Source organism: Leuresthes tenuis, unplaced genomic scaffold, assembly GCF_036924035.1.
Source record: "Leuresthes tenuis unplaced genomic scaffold, fLeuTen1.0.hap1 SCAF_23, whole genome shotgun sequence".
NCBI lineage: Eukaryota > Metazoa > Chordata > Actinopteri > Atheriniformes > Atherinopsidae > Leuresthes > Leuresthes tenuis.
In genome coordinates this window covers 25,401,291-25,419,873 of record NW_027325377.1, presented here as the reverse complement: position 1 = coordinate 25,419,873, position 18,583 = coordinate 25,401,291, and the positions used below count along the sequence as shown (strand labels likewise).

The 18,583-nt window shown below is 43.7% G+C and overlaps 3 protein-coding genes across 5 annotated transcripts in view; 1 reads left to right on the top strand and 2 right to left on the bottom strand.

Moving 5' to 3' along the window:
• The window catches only part of slc2a13a (solute carrier family 2 member 13a), an 80,889-nt gene extending 68,084 nt beyond the window's left edge, over positions 1 to 12,805 (top strand). The window contains exons 5-10 of the mRNA XM_072377971.1: positions 750 to 913; positions 999 to 1,119; positions 4,356 to 4,481; positions 4,561 to 4,679; positions 6,296 to 6,448; positions 9,745 to 12,805. Coding sequence (XP_072234072.1) covers positions 750 to 913; positions 999 to 1,119; positions 4,356 to 4,481; positions 4,561 to 4,679; positions 6,296 to 6,448; positions 9,745 to 9,971 — 910 coding nt within the window. The 3' untranslated portion in view covers positions 9,972 to 12,805. The remainder of the gene's footprint in view (positions 1 to 749; positions 914 to 998; positions 1,120 to 4,355; positions 4,482 to 4,560; positions 4,680 to 6,295; positions 6,449 to 9,744) is intronic.
• LOC140283248 (uncharacterized) lies at positions 11,236 to 15,642 on the bottom strand. 2 transcript variants are annotated; one of them, XM_072377972.1, is made up of 8 exons: positions 15,386 to 15,642; positions 15,257 to 15,329; positions 15,141 to 15,174; positions 14,942 to 14,969; positions 14,763 to 14,857; positions 13,198 to 13,783; positions 12,910 to 13,119; positions 11,236 to 11,870 (listed from the first exon to the last, which is right to left on the bottom strand). In XM_072377972.1, exons 1-7 carry the CDS (start codon positions 15,633 to 15,635, stop codon positions 12,926 to 12,928), a joined length of 1,260 nt encoding a protein of 419 aa, XP_072234073.1. In that variant the 5' UTR covers positions 15,636 to 15,642; the 3' UTR covers positions 11,236 to 11,870; positions 12,910 to 12,925. The 2 variants fall into 2 exon arrangements, with proteins under 2 accessions (XP_072234073.1, XP_072234074.1); XM_072377973.1 differs by lacking the exon at positions 11,236 to 11,870 and having other exon boundaries at positions 12,807 to 13,119; positions 15,410 to 15,642.
• On the bottom strand, positions 15,642 to 18,522 carry LOC140283249 (regulator of DNA class I crossover intermediates 1). 2 transcript variants are annotated; one of them, XM_072377975.1, is made up of 7 exons: positions 18,186 to 18,522; positions 18,048 to 18,087; positions 17,793 to 17,943; positions 16,282 to 16,411; positions 16,132 to 16,192; positions 15,933 to 16,047; positions 15,642 to 15,846 (listed from the first exon to the last, which is right to left on the bottom strand). In XM_072377975.1, the coding sequence occupies exons 1-7, from the start codon at positions 18,206 to 18,208 to the stop codon at positions 15,644 to 15,646; spliced, it is 723 nt and encodes a 240-aa protein (XP_072234076.1). In that variant the 5' UTR covers positions 18,209 to 18,522; the 3' UTR covers positions 15,642 to 15,643. The 2 variants fall into 2 exon arrangements, with proteins under 2 accessions (XP_072234076.1, XP_072234075.1); XM_072377974.1 differs by having other exon boundaries at positions 15,933 to 16,192.
• Between the last annotated feature and the right edge of the window lie 61 nt (positions 18,523 to 18,583).

Below are 18,583 nucleotides of genomic sequence, written 5' to 3'. Positions count from 1 at the left end.
ATCTTTATCTATTTAATTTGACATGGAAACATCCATTTTAACCGTCTTGTCATCAGTTAAAGCTGTGTTGTTGAATTAAAACTGATTATATTAGCAAGAACTGTGTTTCTGTTTGTTTGTCATTCAATTATGAAATTAATTATTGTGTTTATTACCTTTAGAGTGAACTGTTTGTATTTATTTGCACAGAGGATTCTTCTACACAGGAGACTCGACATATTACTGCCATAAAAGGCACTTCTTCTTCTTCTTTTTATTCTTCTTCTTCTTCAGTCAAATCTCAACTAATTCCATCTCAAGGCACTTTAAAGATAAAGTCCATTTTAAGCCAATTAAATTAAATTCTTTCAAATCCAAATGAGGCTAAAAGTAGCCGAACTAAGGAAACCAACAGATATTTTTAATTGGCTCTGCATGAATTGGACTAATTTGGAATTTAATTATTGGATTATGATTGTTTTACAATGAATTGGTTTGTAACTGGACTCCATCTTTGAGGTGTTGGCCACTGAAAAATGTATATTTTCATTTATTTCATGGCATAGAGAGTAAAATAAAGGCTTTTCTGGTCGGAAACTTCACGCCTTTAGCCATAAATCACAGCAGTTATTAGTGGAAAACGTGTCACAAAAAGGCAGAGTTCTGCAACGTGTTACTTTGGAAAATGTTGCACCAACACTGAGCTGGATGGATGAACTCGGTTTAGCATAAAATCTATAAATGTTTTGTCTGGTCTCTGTAAAACACAGGTACTACAGCGCCACCATCCTGCAGATGTCAGGAGTTCGGGACGACCGGCTGGCAATCTGGCTGGCGGGAGTCGCCACCTTCACCAACTTCCTGTTTACCCTCCTGGGGGTGTGGCTGGTGGAGAAGGTGGGGCGCAGGAAGCTGACGTTGGGCAGTGTCCTCGGTAAGAAGCGAGGAGCAAACAGCTCAACGTTCCCCCACCAGGAGGAGACTCCCTTTACTCATTTTTCCTTGATATTTTCCAACAGGTACATGTTTGAGTTTGAGTCTGTTGGCCTTCGGCTTTCTGATGTCCGCCCAGCACAGTCCTCCCGTCACTTTCCACCCTTTAGACCCCGCCATGTCCAACTCCACCTGCTTCAAGTACCAGTAAGTTAACTCACATGTGAAGTATGGACCAGCCTGTCATGTAACCAACGGCAACCCAACGTTAGAAGTCAGGTACAGCACAATTATTCAAGTTCAGGCCGTAGTTTAGCCAGTTTTGGACCTCTTTTGCAGAGATACAAAGATTCAGCTTCAGCGTTCAGATGGAGTGGTTCAATATCCAGGTGCTTCTGGGGGATATAAAAGTGTCCTTATTGGATTTTTGTCAGTTAATGGTTTGACATTTATCAAAAACCCAAACGTTTACAGCAATAGTTGCTGATTAAATGGAAGTATCGATGTAACATGAGCAGATCCCTGATGAGAAAGCATTGTTTGCTAGCATCTGTGGCTAACTTACAGCTAACTGCTAACTGCTAACTTACAGCTAACTGCTAACTTACAGCTAACTCACAGCTAACTGCTAACTTACAGCTAACTGCTAACTTACAGCTAACTGCTAACTCACAGCCAACTGCTAACTCACAGCCAACTGCTAACTCACAGCTAACTGCTAACTCACAGCCAACTGCTAACTTACAGCTAACTGCTAACTCACAGCTAACTTACAGCTAACTGCTAACTCACAGCTAACTGCTAACTTACAGCTAACTGCTAACTTACAGCTAACTGCTAACTTACAGCTATCTTACAGCTAACTGCTAACTTACAGCTAACTGCTAACTCACAGCTAACTGCTAACTTACAGCTAACTGCTAACCTGTTTCCCTCTGGGATCTGTAGCTACATATAGAGCTGGAGCGTTTCTGGTCTGACTGCAGGAACAGCTTCATTATGCTTACATTTACTCACCAAAAGTGCTTAAACCGGCTGGTATTCTGACCGAATGCCTCGTTCATCTCAAAGAGACAGAATATGTCACCGTTAATGTCCTCCTTCACATTAGAACCAGTCTGATTCAACACATTCTCGTGTTTCCTTCGGCCAGAGACTGATTTATTCATAACTCCTTCATAGATATCCATTATGCTACATTATAAAACAGCAATAAATCACCCCGTCGTCTCCATTAGTGAAAAAGGACACAAACACACACAGTGAGGTTGACTTTGCTTTCATTTGAGGCAGAAATCAGACGTCTTTATGTCCTAATTTACTCTCTGACTCAGATAAAATCCAGCGTAACGACGTTCTTTCATCATAAGAGCGAACAATCGCACCCTGAAACACACACATAAACTCGGGTAATGTGACGAGATGAAGGCTTTTATCACGCAGAGCCACCACTGGCCATGTTAGCTTGTTGTGGATGTCAGCCGTTTGATGTACAAACATATGTCCCAGCTTCACGATACTCTCCTAATGACGATGATTGAATGTGGATGAAATGAAATGATGAGGGAGCAGCGCTCATGTGCTGTAATAAAAGAACTGTTCCTTAGTTTTGGAGGTAAAACAGCTGGAGTTTATAGCAGAAAAACAGTTAATCTGTACAAGTTTAGCGCAGGGAAGCGATGCGATTGTAGGTTTTTCTAACTTTTCATGTGTGGACATGCATAAATAGTTCATCCTGCACACTCATGGGGAGCATTTTTAGCCAAACAGTGTTGTACGGATATTAAAAGATTATAATAAATTATAATAAAAGAACTGTTCCTTAGTGTTAGAAAAATTCTCTCAAAATTAGGCTCAGTCGCTGGATACAATTAACACAAAACATTGATTTCTTGCAAAAAAGAGACGACTCTGCACAAATCCGCACAACCTGTCAGGAAGCTGCTCAGAGTTGTCTCCCGACAAAATGGTGCTCCAGCTATTTATGTTGTTTATGCTGATCACACAATGTTATGGGAAAAGGCGCTTTTCTCACCAGTTAATATTATGGGAAGGAACATTCAATGTTATGGGAAAAAGGCGCTTCTCTCACCATTCATTATTATGGGAAGGAACATTCAATGTTATGGGAAAAGGCGCTTTTCTCACCAGTTAATATTATGGGAAGGAACATTCAATGTTATGGGAAAAAGGCGCTTTTCTCACCATTCATTATTATAGAAAGGAACATTCAATGTTATGGGAAAAGGCGCTTTTCTCACCAGTTAATATTATGGGAAGGAACGTTCAACGTTATGGGAAAAGGCGCTTTTCTCACCATTCATTATTATAGAAAGGAACATTCAATGTTATGGGAAAAGGCGCTTTTCTCACCAGTTAATATTATGGGAAGGAACGTTCAATGTTATGGGAAAAGGCGCTTTTCTCACCATTCATTATTATAGAAAGGAACGTTCAATGTTATGGGAAAAGGCGCTTTTCTCACCAGTTAATATTATGGGAAGGAACGTTCAATGTTATGGGAAAAGGCGCTTTTCTCACCATTCATTATTATAGAAAGGAACGTTCAATGTTATGGGAAAAGGCGCTTTTCTCACCATTCATTATTATAGGAAGGAACGTTCAATGTTATGGAAAAGGCTTTTCTCACCATTCATTATTATAGAAAGGAACGTTCAATGTTATGGGAAAAAGGCATTTCTCACCATTCATTATTATAGAAAGGAACGTTCAATGTTATGGGAAAAAGGCATTTCTCCCCATTCATTATTATGGGAAGGAACATTCAATGTTATGGGAAAAGGCGCTTTTCTCACCAGTTAATATTATGGGAAAAGGCATTTCTCACCAGTTAATATTATGGGAAGGAACATTCAATGTTATGGGAAAAAGGCATTTCTCACCAGTTAATATTATGGGAAAGACTAGTACAAGAGTCAAAACACTTTTGCTTGAATCATAGAAGAGGAAAAGATGGAGGGACTCTTCTGTCACAGTATAACTATATAATTTTTCCAACACTTAGTTTTGGAGGTAAAACAGCTGGAGTTTATAGCAGATAAACAGTTAATCTGTACAAGTTTAGCGCAGGGAAGCGATGCGATTGTAGGTTTTTCTGGACTGGATAGTGTAGTGGTGTGATTGCCACCTTCAATGTGGGAGACCTGGGTTCAAATCCTCTGCATGAAAGGTATTAGGGGTCCTTAGGCAAGACCCCCTTACCCTACATCCAAGTCGCTTTGGATAAAAGCGTCTGCTAAATGCATAAACATAAACATTTTTCTAACTTTTCCCGGAGCTATGACAACATCCAGGTGTAGACATGCATAAATAGTTCATCCTGCACACATTTTTAGCCAAACAGTGTTGTACAGACGGTAGAAAACACTAAAAACACTGGACTGTGGCGGCGTAACGTGGGTTATCTGCTGTTTGGCGTGCAGGCTGTGCGAGCCGTGCATGCTGGACCCCGGCTGTGGATTCTGTTACCGTGAGAACGGCTCGGCACTCCTCACCTCCTCCTGTGTGCCGGTCAATAAGGCGTCCACTGAGCAGGCAGCGTGGGGCAGGTGAGTCTCAGGATGCGCAGTGAGTACCAGAACCGGGCTGAAAGCGTTTCATTTCAACTGATCTGAACTCATCTTCCAGATGCTCCAACTCCACCCTGATGAGAGATCAGACGTACTGGGCCTACAACTACTGCCCCACCTCCTACTCCTGGCTGGTTTTGCTGGGTCTGGTGCTCTATCTGGCTGCTTTCGCTCCAGGTGAGGCATTCAGCACCTCCTTCAGCAACTAAATACATGGACAGTTTAGCTCATATGGACCAAGAGGCGTTTTCCTCAGGCAGGCATCACCCAAAAGATAATAAAAATGATCATTTCTCTGTTTTTATGTCCCAAATTATTCCAACAAAAGCCTTTATTGGCTCTTTTATCACTGAGGACGAGTGTTTCTCTTTTTTCAAGGTGCCATTTACTTTAATTAAAGGGCAACTCTGGTGTTTTTAAACCTTATTTCTGGCATGAAATACGTTCATCTGCTCACCGAGAACAGTTTGGTGAAAGTCGGCGTCCTTCAGAAGATATTTAGATAACTGGAGATCCATATAACGGAGTGAACGGGGCTTAGAGGATGCAGCCTCTAAATAAGGCATTATCTGTCTTTATTTCACCGATACTTTAAGAAGAATGAATGAATGAACGTGTGCTATAGCTCTGTTAGCTCATAGCTGCTGTTATGTGGCTACTTGCAGCTAAAGGAGAGCTAACGGAGGGATTTCTACACAGGCACTCTACTGGGACCACTTCATCCACACGCCCCCCTGCAGCACAGTTTATTCACTCCGTGCTCTGTGACAGTCGGCTAACTTCACACAGAGTTTGCTGCTGATAGTTTTGTGCAACATGGCAGGATATTTATCAGATTTTGACGATGTTTTGACGACTTTGAGTAAGATGGACGTTCTTATTGGAGTGAATAAACTGTGCTGCAGGGGGGCGTGTGGATGAAGTGGTCCCAGTAGAGTGCCTGTGTAGAAATCCCTCCGTTAGCTCTCCTATAGCTGCAAGTAGGGACCCGCAATATGGCCTTAGCGCTGATCCTCAGATTATTTCTCACACCATCTCCTGCCACGTCCTCTGAGCTTTCCCACCGCGTGGAACGTCTTGTACCTTTAACAATTCTTTGCACTGTGGCCACGGGGAACTTGGAGAGATTTAGATGTGGCCTTGTAGCTCAGCAGGTCCTCACTGACATCTTTTGTTTCAGCCACAAACCAGCTGCTGAGAGCTGCTGTTTCTTCCTGTTGAGTTGATAAAAACAGCTGTTCCCAAGTAATCCGGGTAATTAGGAGGCTTTGCAACAGCATGGAGCATTTGGAATGCTACAGTACCTTGAATTTCTATTTAATGGCATCAAGTGTTTGTGGCTGCAACCAAGAACCCAGAAAACCAGCGTCTCACCTTCAGTTCAGACTTCTCCAGCCTTATTTGTTGCAGCCGTAGACCGACTGTCCTGAAACCAGCCCGATGGTCATCCTAACCTGCTCAGAATATAACCTACACATGAATAAACTGGTATTTTCCAGCTTTCTGTCGCTGTATTTTCCCAGTTCAGGCTTCCAGCTTGTTTGGAAACATCTTTAAAAACAGAAAACTTTAACAATCTTCAACATTATCCACCAAGCAGCTTGTAAAAAGTTGCTGCTGCCGGTTAAATAAAGGTTTAAAGCCCACGTTTCTGAACATCTCCCCCCTTGGATGGACTTATTTATGAGGTGTCCTCCCTCTCTGCTCGTTTCTGTGAGCTTTAACTTCCACCAACACAGCAGCTCTGCTGTTTCAGAGCCCAAAACACGCCGTAAAAGCTTTCTCTCTCGTAGGTATGGGTCCAATGCCGTGGACCATCAACTCTGAGATCTACCCTCTGTGGGCGAGGAGCACTGGGAACGCCTGCGCCGCCGGCGTCAACTGGACCTTCAACATCTTGGTGTCTCTCACCTTCCTCCACCTGGCTCAGTACCTCACCTACTACGGTCAGTAACTAACCGAAAAGTAACACCAAAAGCGTTGTGAGTGACCACAGCCGCTCACGACGCTCACAACCCGCCGCTTCTGCTTCTTCTGCCGCCGGAAGCGGCGAAAGGGGCGGGGCTTATATGTATAGCAATCGTATAGGATCGTACTCTGGGCCTTCTTTGTGTTTCTTTGTGTTTGTGCTCTGCCATTTTCTGCTTTTTTCCCGCCTTTTTTCCACCTTCGGAATCCAGGTCGGCCCTAATTGGCTGTCGTCGCGTCACATCACTGCTCATTTGCATAAAGTTGAGCCTTTCTCAACTCTTGAAGCTCACGAAGCTCACAACGCCGGTCGCTCATCGACGCCAGCTTACATTGAAAATGAACGGCAGCTGGCTGCCTACGACCCTTTTGGTGTGAGCGCCCAATAACGCTGTCATGGCAGCTCAGCTGCAGGTTTCTCCTCAGACAGGCAGGAGCTGACCTTTGGTGGAGCTGGAAATCAATCACCACTTCCTGACGTGCAGCAGGTTAATCATCGATCGGAGTCGCTAACCCGTTCGTTCGGATCCGAACCGTCATCCAGCGAGAACAAAGACGATAAGAAAAGGAAAGGAAAATGATGTTTACACCCTGCTCGGTTGTGACAGGAACGGTCAGCGGAGACTGTCGAGGCCCAAAAACCTCATTAAACTTCAGACGCTCTCTGTGGGATGCTGAGTGGTTCTTAACCCTGCAGCGCCTCCTGAATCATGTGCTGAGAGCAAAGATCCAGAATGAGCTGCTGTCTCTGACAGAAAGCCTCTGAACTGTAGAAAGCTGTGGCTTTGTGTTTGTGGGTGTCCTTAATGACAGCGTGTCAAATGCAACACGTCTCTGATTCACCGTGAAAAGGATGGCGGGGGACGCTGTTGGGGAAAGCTGCGACCACTGGAGCTTTATCTGGTGCAGGATCAGGCACAAACAGTCGGGGTCAAGTTGCATTCGAGCAACTCACTAAAAGCTTTGAAAACATGGAGCCGGGAGATTAAATGAGCTCAGTGTGCGACTTTCAGCTGTTTTACAGCATGCAGAGCGGATGTAGATTCAGCTGAGTGCAGATTAATGTCTTTCCTGGTTTATCTGGATGTCTTCTTACTGAGGTGTCGCTGAGGTGCGGTTTTATGAGCCCCATCGGATCGGATTTATGGCTAAATTACAATAAAACTGAGTTATTCAGCTCATGTAACAAGTTTAATCTGACCAGTATTCGATTAAAACCCCGAGATAACTCGAACGCGCCTTCGGACGACAGCCGATCGGATCGAGCGTTCTGCGCATGCGCCACATTTTTCCCGCGATCGTCACCCGGAAGTCGAAGGAGACGCTATTCCTGTTGCTGTCGGCGCCGTCAGAAAGAAAGAAACAACGCGATGGAGAATGCGCCGTTGTGCTTCGTCTGTTCCATAACCAGCTCATCACAGAAGGAGAGGGACGCAGCTTCATCTCGCTCTGCGTTCGCCATCTTTCTGAATGCCTGAGTTTGTTGCTGTTGGCGGTGAAGACGTCAACAGGAAGTGGCTCTATTAGCGATAGCTGAAATGGGGACAGCGCCACCTATCGTACCGGGGTATGACACGCTTTGTGCCAGTGATTCCATTCATTCACCGCCATATATCCAAGGATAATTACCCTCAGATAAGGAGCAGAACCCAACTGTAGCTCCAGTTAATCTCAGCATATAAACCCACTGACTGTTAGCTTCTTGCAGTGTTGTCGAAAACATTCGAGACGACAAATATCAGGAAATACTGATGTTAGGCAGATATTTCTGTGAATCCCTGTTTATATCGAACATATACTACTACTGTCAAGGAAAAAAGCCAAATATTTCTGAATTCTGGCCGTTATAAGTCAGGATAGCTGCATGAAATAGTGATATAGATCGATTGATCAGTTACTTCAGCTTTAGTTTAGATGACTTCACCACTTAATGTTAACTCGCTCTTTGGAGCTGGAACAGAAACTTTCTCCGGTTCATTTCAGTTGAGTTGATGAATTTAATCAGAGCTCGGGACTGATTGTGATTTCTGACTTTGTTTGTTGCACAAACACGGATTAAAGCACCTGCTGACTTTATACAGCGCCACCTATGGTACCGGGGTATGACCTGCTTTGTGCCAGTGATTCCATTCATTCACCGCCATATATCCAAGGATAATTACCTCAGATAAGGAGCAGAACCCGACTGTAGCTGTAATCCAGTTAATCTCATCATGGAGACCCACTGACTGTCTTCAGAGAGTTAGTTTTTAGTACTTTAGCTTCAGATCATGAGTCGAATCCTTCAGTTTTAACCCAAAACTGAGGCATGCACTTGGGTTAACATTGTGTGCACCCCTAAAAACAAAGAATTACTAAAAAGTATGATTTGGAAAAGAGTGAGTAACCAAACAAATGATCTGGCAAAGAACAAATAAAAGTAAAAGTGAAATGGGGACAGCGCCACCTATGGTACCGGGGTATGACATGCTTTGTGCCAGTGATTCCATTCATTCAGCGCCATATATCCAAGGATAATTACCTCAGATAAGGACCCAACTGTAGCTGTAATCCAGTTAATCTCATCATAAACCCACTGAGTGATTCAATAAAACCTCGATTGGACTCGTTCCCAACACTTAACACATATTTAAAGAGCTATAGCACTCTGCTTTCAACATTGATTAGATTTAAAACAATGTACATTAATGTCTTCAGAGGAGTAACAACTTTTAAACATCCAGTGTTTCTTCAAATTAAAAAACAATTCATCATTGTTCAAGTTCATCACTTCTGAGTTGAGGCTTGTTTGGGGACCACTGAAAGTAATCGTCTTGTTATTTGCAAAACCAATAAAAAGCATCAGGATTGGATAAAGCTTCATGATTATCAGTTTTAACATCAGCTGTGGATAGTTTTAATGTTTGTTTAGTTAATTTACAATCCGTAGTGCAACATTTGTGAACCATAAATTAGTTTTTAAGGATACAACTAGCTGACTGAAGCAAATGAGAGCCAGTCGGGCATGTTCAGGTTGGCTGTCAGCTTAACTTGAAGCTAACATGCAGGTCAGAGTTGGTCAAATAGAACAGTTTTGGCTGCAGCCCAATTACCAGGGTTCAGTCTTTTTAATTTTTGCTTTGTGCCAGTGATTCCATTCATTCAGCGCCATATATCCAAGGATAATTACCTCAGATAAGGACCCAACTGTAGCTGTAATCCAGTTAATCTCATCATAAACCCTCTGAGTGTTACACCTGGTCTGAATCTCTGTGTCGGTTTGTTTGTCCTCCAGGAGCTTTCTTCCTCTACTCCAGCCTGGCCTTGCTGGGGTTCGTCTTCATCTACGGCTGCCTCCCGGAAACCAAAGCGCGGCGTCTGGAGGAGATCGAGGCGCTGTTTGAAAACCAGCTTTGCTCCTGCGGCGCTTCAGACTCGGACGAAGCACGGCAGGTCGAATACATTCGTGTCAAAGGTTCAAATTACCACCTATCGGACAACGATGCGTCAGACGTGGAATAAGAGCTTGCATGTTGTGTCGTTAGCTGTCGTGATAACAGAAACATGCGGAGAGCTCGAGTCTGTAACTTTCATCTCATTCTGTGACCTGTGGAGCCACTGGTGACCCCCACCCTGAGGTTAACACTTTGTTCACTTTCAGATCAAACACAGGTTTAAATGTTTAAATGTGGTGTTTTCAGGTCTTTTTCACCCACAATAGACACATATTCACAGCCCCCTCCATAATGTTTGGGTCCCATCTCTCTCTGAGCCCCCCCCCCTCTGCTCCTCAGACTGATTAAAGTCACATTTCAGACTTTCATTTAAAGTCGTTTTCCTACATTTCAGTTCCATCATGTAGAAGCTTTTCATTTCAGGCTCCATAGTTTTTCAGCTTCTCCCCTCATGTTGAACAGCTACAGAAATGTGTGAAAATGCCTTTAATCAGTCTGAATTGTTTGATTTAAAGTTTTAATGTGAGGAGCTTTGGGGGGGGGTTCAGTTCTGTGACCTTTAACCCAACACGAGCTTGCTGTTGTTGGGGCTCGTGGCGTAACGCACTCACGGTGGCGGTCCTCAGTGTGACACAAGACAAACAACCATAAGAAATGCACAGTTCATCGTTACAGACTCCTCCTCAGCTGTTGCCTGACAAACCTCTGCAGTGGCGCTGAAATGTTCTGTTGTTGGGGGTCGTTTATTCATTCATTCAGGTAAGTTATTGCTGTTGTTTTGCATTCTGTTGCCAGTTAAAAACCTTCAGTTTTTAGCACAACTCCAACGGTTTAATGCGACTATCGGGAGGTTTGCTGACACTGACGGTGAACCAGTGATCCAAAGCTGCTCCTCGTAGCTTTTTACGTTCCTGTGACATCCAGCAGAGTTAAAAGTTGCATTTTAAAAGACGTTTAGAAGCGTTTTATTCTGCGTTGGTGCCTGTCGGCTGTTTCACTTTAACTTTCAGTGCACATTTGTTCTATTTTAAGTTGTTTTTTAACGATAAGTGTTTTGTTTTCCGTCTTCCTCTATAGCCTCATGTACAAATAAGAGCATCTCATCGAAGTAGTTCTCGTGTCAGCGGTTGAAAAGTAGGCTGTAGTGTAATCTGGCCGTTGTTCTGTAAAACCAGTGCGTGATTAAACATTGTCCCATGAATACATAAAGGTAGCAACGATGGCCGGAAAGTGGAGGAATGACATCATTAGCGTAGCTGAACAGGTGATAAACGGGCAGGTTTACGTGGCTTTGGGTCCACATCATGAATCAATAAGACTCAATACCTCCTTTTTTATGTCACAGCACATTTAATTCAGTGGTATTAGCATCAAGTATTGTGATCATTTGAGTATTTTTGAGGAAATTGTTCACACTTGGTTCCAAAAATGTTGGCAGACTGTAAAATATTAATAAGAAACTAAATGCTCCGATTTAAAAGTCTCTTGAACTGATATTTTACTCACAGCAGAGCAGAAGCTGTGTCAGATGTTCAAAGTGGGAGATTTAATGAAAAATATGTCCTTTTTTTTAATTAAACGGGTTTGTAACTGTCGAGCATCACGTCTTCTTTTAGCTGGAGTCGCTAAAAAATGTGAGAACTGAGGATTTGTTCACGTTTGGCATGATTTAATCGGATGATTTCTGTTCTGGAGGCGTTCCTGAGCTCCTGCAGCGATTTCCAGGACAGAAGAAGAGAAACAGGAAACAGTTTCAAAGCAGGAAGCCAAAGACGGCAGAAACCAAGCGGCCAAAAGGTTATGAGCCTCTATTGGCTGGAATCAGGAGGGGAGGAGCTGGACCTGCTGCTAATGATCCTCCAGTTAATCATTTTTACTTTTCCAGCCTTTGTTGAGCCGCTCCCGGCTGTTTGGAGACGTGTTGCTGCTCAGTAAAATGTCTCCCCTTCAACATCCGACACGTTTTCTGTCGCATCCTGTTTTTATTTGAAGTTTTCCACAAAGTCTGGTCTTTTTGGGGGGTTACGGGTGTAGATTAGAACCGTATGAAAGGAGCATGGCGCCATGTTCCCGTCATAAATGAGCTGCAGAAAAGGTGGAAAACCTCAAACTGTCAAAGTATAAACAAAAAAAAGAGCTTTTAAAGGCTATTTTCACCTCTTTCATTGCAAATCACTCTGATTTATAGCTGCTGATCATTTTCCAAAGCGTTTCATGGATCTTTTTACGTTTTGTTCCCATCTTTAAAGCAGTTATTTGCTTCCTTAAACTGACTTTTCTTCACTGGAATGTATTTGGACTCCTATCATAAGCAATTAATTTAAGGTTCCACAGACTAAACTTGACTTAAAGTCATTTACCACCTGAAAACTCCCCTTAAAAAGCTGCGACAGGCTTTTGAAAATGATCAGCGATGATGTGGTAAAGCTCCTGTAACATGGTGAGAATAATGCTGCACTTTCCTGCCTGAAACGCAGCAGAAGAATGAACTTCCATCATGTCTGAGTCCTCAGAAAAAGCTTCATCTTCTCAGCTGAAGGGGGCCAGTTTCTCTGAGCTGAGTGGTGAAGTTTTTGGTTCATTGGGAGCAGGAAGTGGTCCTAAAACCTGATGAAAAGGTGAAATATTCCCCGTGATGTGCAGCTCTGACGAGGAGCTGCTGTGGTGTTCAGCCTTCAGTGAGGCACGTGACGTGTACTTATGGTGAAATGGTTGCAGTTTCTTTTCTATGTGTTTCTAAAGTTTACGAGGAATTACAAAAACAAAGAAAAACAAGTGCTGAATATTATATTTAATGATCGTTCGAGCTGTAAATGTTTTGCTAGAGTTTATATTATATAAAGATGAATATCTTCATGAAATCTTATGTATAAGAGGAAAGAAATAAACTCATGAATCTGAGTGACGGTTTAAGAGTTTATTCTGTTTCATCACATCACCCGGAAGCTATTTTTGTGGGTTTTGAGTGTTTAAAATCAGCTGTTAAAGAACACAGACTCGTTTACCTTCCTCCAATCAGTCCTAATCACTCTGCCCCCTCCTCTGCTTCAGCAGGAGCAAAATGTCGGCTATCTCCTGGAGCGTCTCGACCTCCTCGGAGAGCGCGCTCGCCCCGGCGCCCGATGGGAGCTCCTCCCTTCCTTCATGCGACACATCTTCCATCAGAGGGCTGTTCTCACGCTGCCGCCCATCTCCGTCCTCCAGGTTCTCGTTCCCTAGATCAGAAACATGAGAGCGAACTGATGGCTCTTTAAAATCCACATGAAGTGAGGCTGAATGTTAAAACACGATACCTCTGACGCTCAGAGCATCCAGAAAGGAGTCTTTGGGCCTCTGCAGGAACTTGAGGACGTCCTTGGATGTGTTCTTGCTCCAAGCCGCCTGCTTCTCTTCATTTCTTGGCTTTTTCAGTGAAGCTGGGAGCGTCTGAGGCTCAGTGCAACTCTGCCTCTCAGTGGCTGGATGTTGTTCTGACACATCTGGCTGAGCCCAGCTGAAACCCGAAGCTTTGGTCTGAGAGGACGCATCACGAGTCTCAGGTGTGCAGCTGGACACAGTCTGAGTTCCTGCATCTTGAGTTTCAGTCCATGATTTCCTGCATTTGCACAACTCTGAGCTCTGAGTCAGAAGGTGAGGAGACACAGATGGAGCCATGCTGCTTCCTATCTGTTGGACTTGAAAGGCTTTTTCTGGGCAAACAAAGGTCTCAATAACTTCTTGGTTGTCTCCAAAGTTCATTTGGGATTTTATCTGTGGGGTGAGAGGCTGAGGCTGGAAGAGTTTTGGACTCCTCTGTGAGTTTAGGTGGAAAAGATCGGCACAGTTTTCATCCATGTGAGAAGTATACGCCGGGAGACACTCCTCACAGCCTTCTTCTTCCTGAATTACAGTTAAAAGCAAGAAAAAGAAGTTTTAATGTCTGGATGAAGATGTTTGTAGAAATTACAACACTTTTTATCCCCATCTGGGTTCATCTGGGTCCGGTCTGTCCAGAACACCTTTTCCCAGAACTCTGCAGCTCCTTTAAGGACTTTTTGCCAAACTGTGACGTGTCCATCCTGTTTCTGTGGCTAACTAGCGGTTAGCATGTAGCAGTGGCTAACTAGCGGTTAGCATGTAGCAGTGTAGCCTCTGTGCTTCTGTTCATGAAGTCTTCTGTGGACAGTCGTCTCTGACAGAGACACACCTGCCTCCTGAAGATGGTTCTGATCCGTTGGACGGGCCTTTGAGGATGTTTCTTTCCCACAGTGAGAATTCTTCTGTCCTCCTCGGCCTACCAGAGCATTCTTTCTTCTTCATGATCTTCCAGACAGCTGATGCTGGTGATCCTGAGGTTTGACTCACGTCTCTGATGGTTTCTTCTGGTTTTTCAGCTTCTCTCCTCATGTTGAACAGCTTCAGAAACAAGCTGAAGTATCTTATCTCTGCAGTGATGAAGCAGTGAAACACACCTGAGGAACACACCTGGAACACATCTGTCCCAAACATCTGCTTATTTAATTCTTCTGTGTTCACTTCAGGCTGCAGATATCAGAATAGTCCTGATATGCCGTCACCAGATTATGATGTGACCACTTCTCATATTCTCAGAAAGGCAAATAAAAGGTTGTGGGTTTAGTTGAAAGAAGATTAAACAGATATAAAGTTGATGGTTTGGTAAACGGACACCAGATGTGGACCATGTGCCCGAATGCTTCTCACACAATACAGGGGATAAAAACAAGTTTTCCCTTTAAAAATGCTGCAGAAATAACAGCAAGTTCAGTCTTTATTGATTAGTTTTTAAACAGTTGATGTGTCTCTGTGATGCCTGTAAATTGGGGGGCTGGATAAAGCTTAACGATGTAAATTAACTTACATCATGGGAGTCTGAGCTGAGGTAATCTGCTCTGCAACAGCAGCCTGGAGAATATTCCCAAGCAGTCAGAGGCCCGGTGCTTTGTCCGACACAAGCTGTGGGTTTTAAACAAAAGACGTCTATTCAGCTCAGCTCTAACACATCCACAGTTAACGGGACTTTGAGATGTTTAAACTTACGGGAGTTCATGTCGGTGCAGCTGGAGGGCTGAGAAAGAAACAGAAAAACATCTCCACAAACACAATTTAACTCTGGAAAAGCAGGTTCAACTTCCTATGAACTCCTCCTTCGTAAGGCATCATGATTGTTTTCTATAGATTTATTTAACTGCAGCTACAAAGTCAGACACTTGGTGGCAGCAAAGCCAAGAGAACGTACCTCCACTCCCACGGACTGAGGGTCGGGCACGGTTCTGTGAAGTAAACACAGAAAACGCAACATAAAGAAGCAATTTAAAGCTCATTAAGTCATAAAACCGAAGAGCAAATGCTTACTGGAGAGCCGAGGATCTGACTGATGCTTCGTCTGGGAGATATATTTTGGATTTTCCAAAGTGAGAAGCTGAAACTGAAGTTGAGAACATGAGCCAAAGGAGAAATGTGAAGGTTTCAGGTTGTATTCACCTCCTCTTTCAAGCTCTTCATTACCGAACCCTCTGGAGGCGTCTTCCTCAAACAGCTGTTGAGTTTCCTCCTGGTTGAGGTCCCCCTCGGGCTCCCCGTCCTCTGGTTGGTTGAGAAAGGTGGCGACAAGTCGTCCCTGATGTCTCTCCTCAGTTTGACAGTCGGGTTTTGGACTTCCAAAGAGGAGCCGGGCTGCTGTGGGGGTCTCCAGGTGGAAGAGGGGTTCGTTTGAGCTGCAGGTCCAGGACATGGCGTCCGTCATGCCTCTGGGCCGAGAGAACGGCTGAAACTGGCAAGGTTTGAAAAGCATGAGCGCTCGTCAGGAATTATGACTTTAAACAGCGTCTGTCTTCGCTCTACCGTCTGCGCCGAGGTGTCCCAGGGTGGAGGGGAGAAGTGGGGGACAGGCTGCATCTGGGCCTGGCTTCGCCTCTGTGGGTTCATCTGCCGGGGGAACAGTCCTGGGGGCAGCAGGCTGGATCAGTCATCAAACCAGCTGAGGCACAGAGACCAGCTTATGAATCTGTGTCGTGTCGGCTGTGTTAACCTTGGCGTGAGGAGGCTGAAGAGGGGGAGGAGCCAGGGCTGGGGGGGTCGGTCAGGGGTGGCAGGTAGTCTGATGCGCTGTTATCTGAAAACGCCGACTCCAGCACTGGTGACAACTTCAGGGAAAAAATGATCAAATTAAATCTGTTTTCCTGAGAAGAAAAGAAGCTTTGAGTAAATCTAAAATCTGAGCGACGGACCTGGTGAGACCTGCTGAATGTTTGAGGAAGAACGTTCTTTCTCTTTCTGATTCCTTGAACACTAGACGGCAGAGAAGAGATAAGAGTTGAAAAGGCCACAGCAGCTTCGAAGCATTCTGGGTGGATAAATCCCACCAAAACCTGCTCTACCTGCACTGAGACTGGCTCTCTGCGAGGCTCAGCTGGGAGGGGGAACAGGGGCTCATTGGGAGCACAAGGGGCTCGTTTCTCCTGTGTTTGGATCCTCCTTTGCTGCCAAGAACGGCGACTTTAGGAGGATCTGAAAAAGAGAAACACTCATTTTCTTTAGACACTGCCAGGAAAATAGGATTTATTAAAACACGAGTAAACATAAATATAAATACAGTATTTTAGGCAAAGGTTTCACAGCCTGAACCCTCTGAGACCAGCTTTCTGTCATTTCTTTAAGGAGTCTTCAGGAATAGTTCTCCAGGCTTCTTGAAGGACATCCCAAAGCTCTTCTTTGGATGTGGGCTGCCTTTTGTTCCGTTCTCTGTCAGATGATCCCACACTGCTTCAATAATGTTGAGGTCCGGGCTCTGGGGAGGATTCATCCCTCCATAAGACCTGTTGCCACTGATTTTCAGTCCACTTCTTGTGTCATTTGGCACAGCTCAGCCTTTTCTCCCTGTTTCCCTTCCTTAAGAACGGCTTCTTGACAGCCACCCTTCCATGGAGACCATTTCTGATGAGGCTTGGGCCAACAGTAGATGGATCAGCTGAAGGTCCAGATGCATCTCTCAGGTCCTGTCAGGTCACAGCTGGATTTTTTCCTCTTTCTTAAGGACATCACTTTCAGATCCTGTTCATCTGCTGTAGATAGTTTTTTAGGCCTGACACTTCTTCTTTTGTCCTCCACTTGTCCAGTTTCCTCAAATGTTTTAAGGACACACTGCACACCATGCTGAGATATGCCAAGTTTTCAGCTAATAGCTCTTTGGGAATCACCTTGTTGCTGCAGAAATCCTATTTTCTGTCTGTCAAACTGTGTTTTCTTTGCTGTTTTTCATAGATGCAGCTAAAGAAATGGGAACAAATGATGTGTCTTTGTGACAGGCTGCTGGTAACAAAGTGCCTAAAGATCCAGTTTAAAATGGCTTCTTTGCTAAGTTGTCTGTTCTGTGTCGACACAACACTGGTTCATCCCTTGAGTTAGGAGCCTTTTTTCTGCCTGAATGCTTCATAGGTCAGAGTTAAGTGGCTGAACAAAGAAAAAACTGGACTGAAAAGCAGAAAATGTCCAAAGAAAAACTTTGAAAGACTTTCAGAAAGCTGGAGAACTATTGCTTAAGATCACTTTAAAAAATGACAAGAGAGTCTGGCTGCTTGGATGCAAAATATACAGAAATAATAGGCGTCTCATGACCGAAATGCTTCAAAAACCACATAATAAACTTAATATGGCTGTCACAATCACACAAGTCGTTGGAAATCATTTATTATACAAAAGATTGAAATCAAATGTCTGTTTCTGTTCATTTTATGCCACTATTTGCAGTAAATTAATGTTAAAAATCAAAGTATATTTTGTTGCTCGTCCGACTTCCAGAAATACTTTATTGTACTCCAAATCGCATCCGTGTTTCGTGATATAAAGTCCTGTTTTTCATTTTCACAGGAGGTTTAGGTGCCAAACTCACCTTGATTTGCTTTCTTGGTGGCAATCTGGTTAACAATGAACAAGGTCATGAGGTCAGTGCTGCCCGAAGCTGTGTCTCCTGAGGAGGACACCGACGGACAGACTCCCAAGTGTTTCAGTTTTTGTTGCATTTTTCTCTTTTCAAAAAATTCCTACAGCAAAAACAGGACAAAAATGTCACAATCCACTGAGTAAATACAAGGCTTGATCTGTCACATTCATTTAGGGTTATGGACGTTTTATTTGGCAGTCTCACCTTCTGCTTCTTTGCATCATTTCTTATCACTAACCGGTTCCTGCAATGTCAGTTATTACATCGTTTGTTAGTTAGGAAAACGGCAGTTGACGTGATAATAGTTTATTTAAATAAAAAAAAAGTAATCCTACAGCTTACCTTGAACCCCCGACCCAGTTCATTTTTAACGGAAGCAACAGGGAAATAGTCAAGTGTTTAAAGTATGAACGCAACAAAATAACGCCGCTGTGAAAGACTAGCTAATAGCTTATTTTGCTATTAGCTAATAGCTTATTTTGCTAAATTGCTAACGTTCACAAAAGCTATTGCTAACAGGAGTCACAGGTGCGCGAGCGTCAGCCGGTAAACTAATAAATCATGTCACGCGCCACTCGTCAGCGCTTATAATACGTTTCTCAGCCTATTGTTTAAAAATGTCCCACTAAATAAAGTTGCTTTTAACTGTATTTAAACAAGATTTTAAGTACTGTGTGATGTATTTGTGCCAAAAAAGGAATTATGTCAACACAGAATTACAGTTGGTACATACAGTTGGG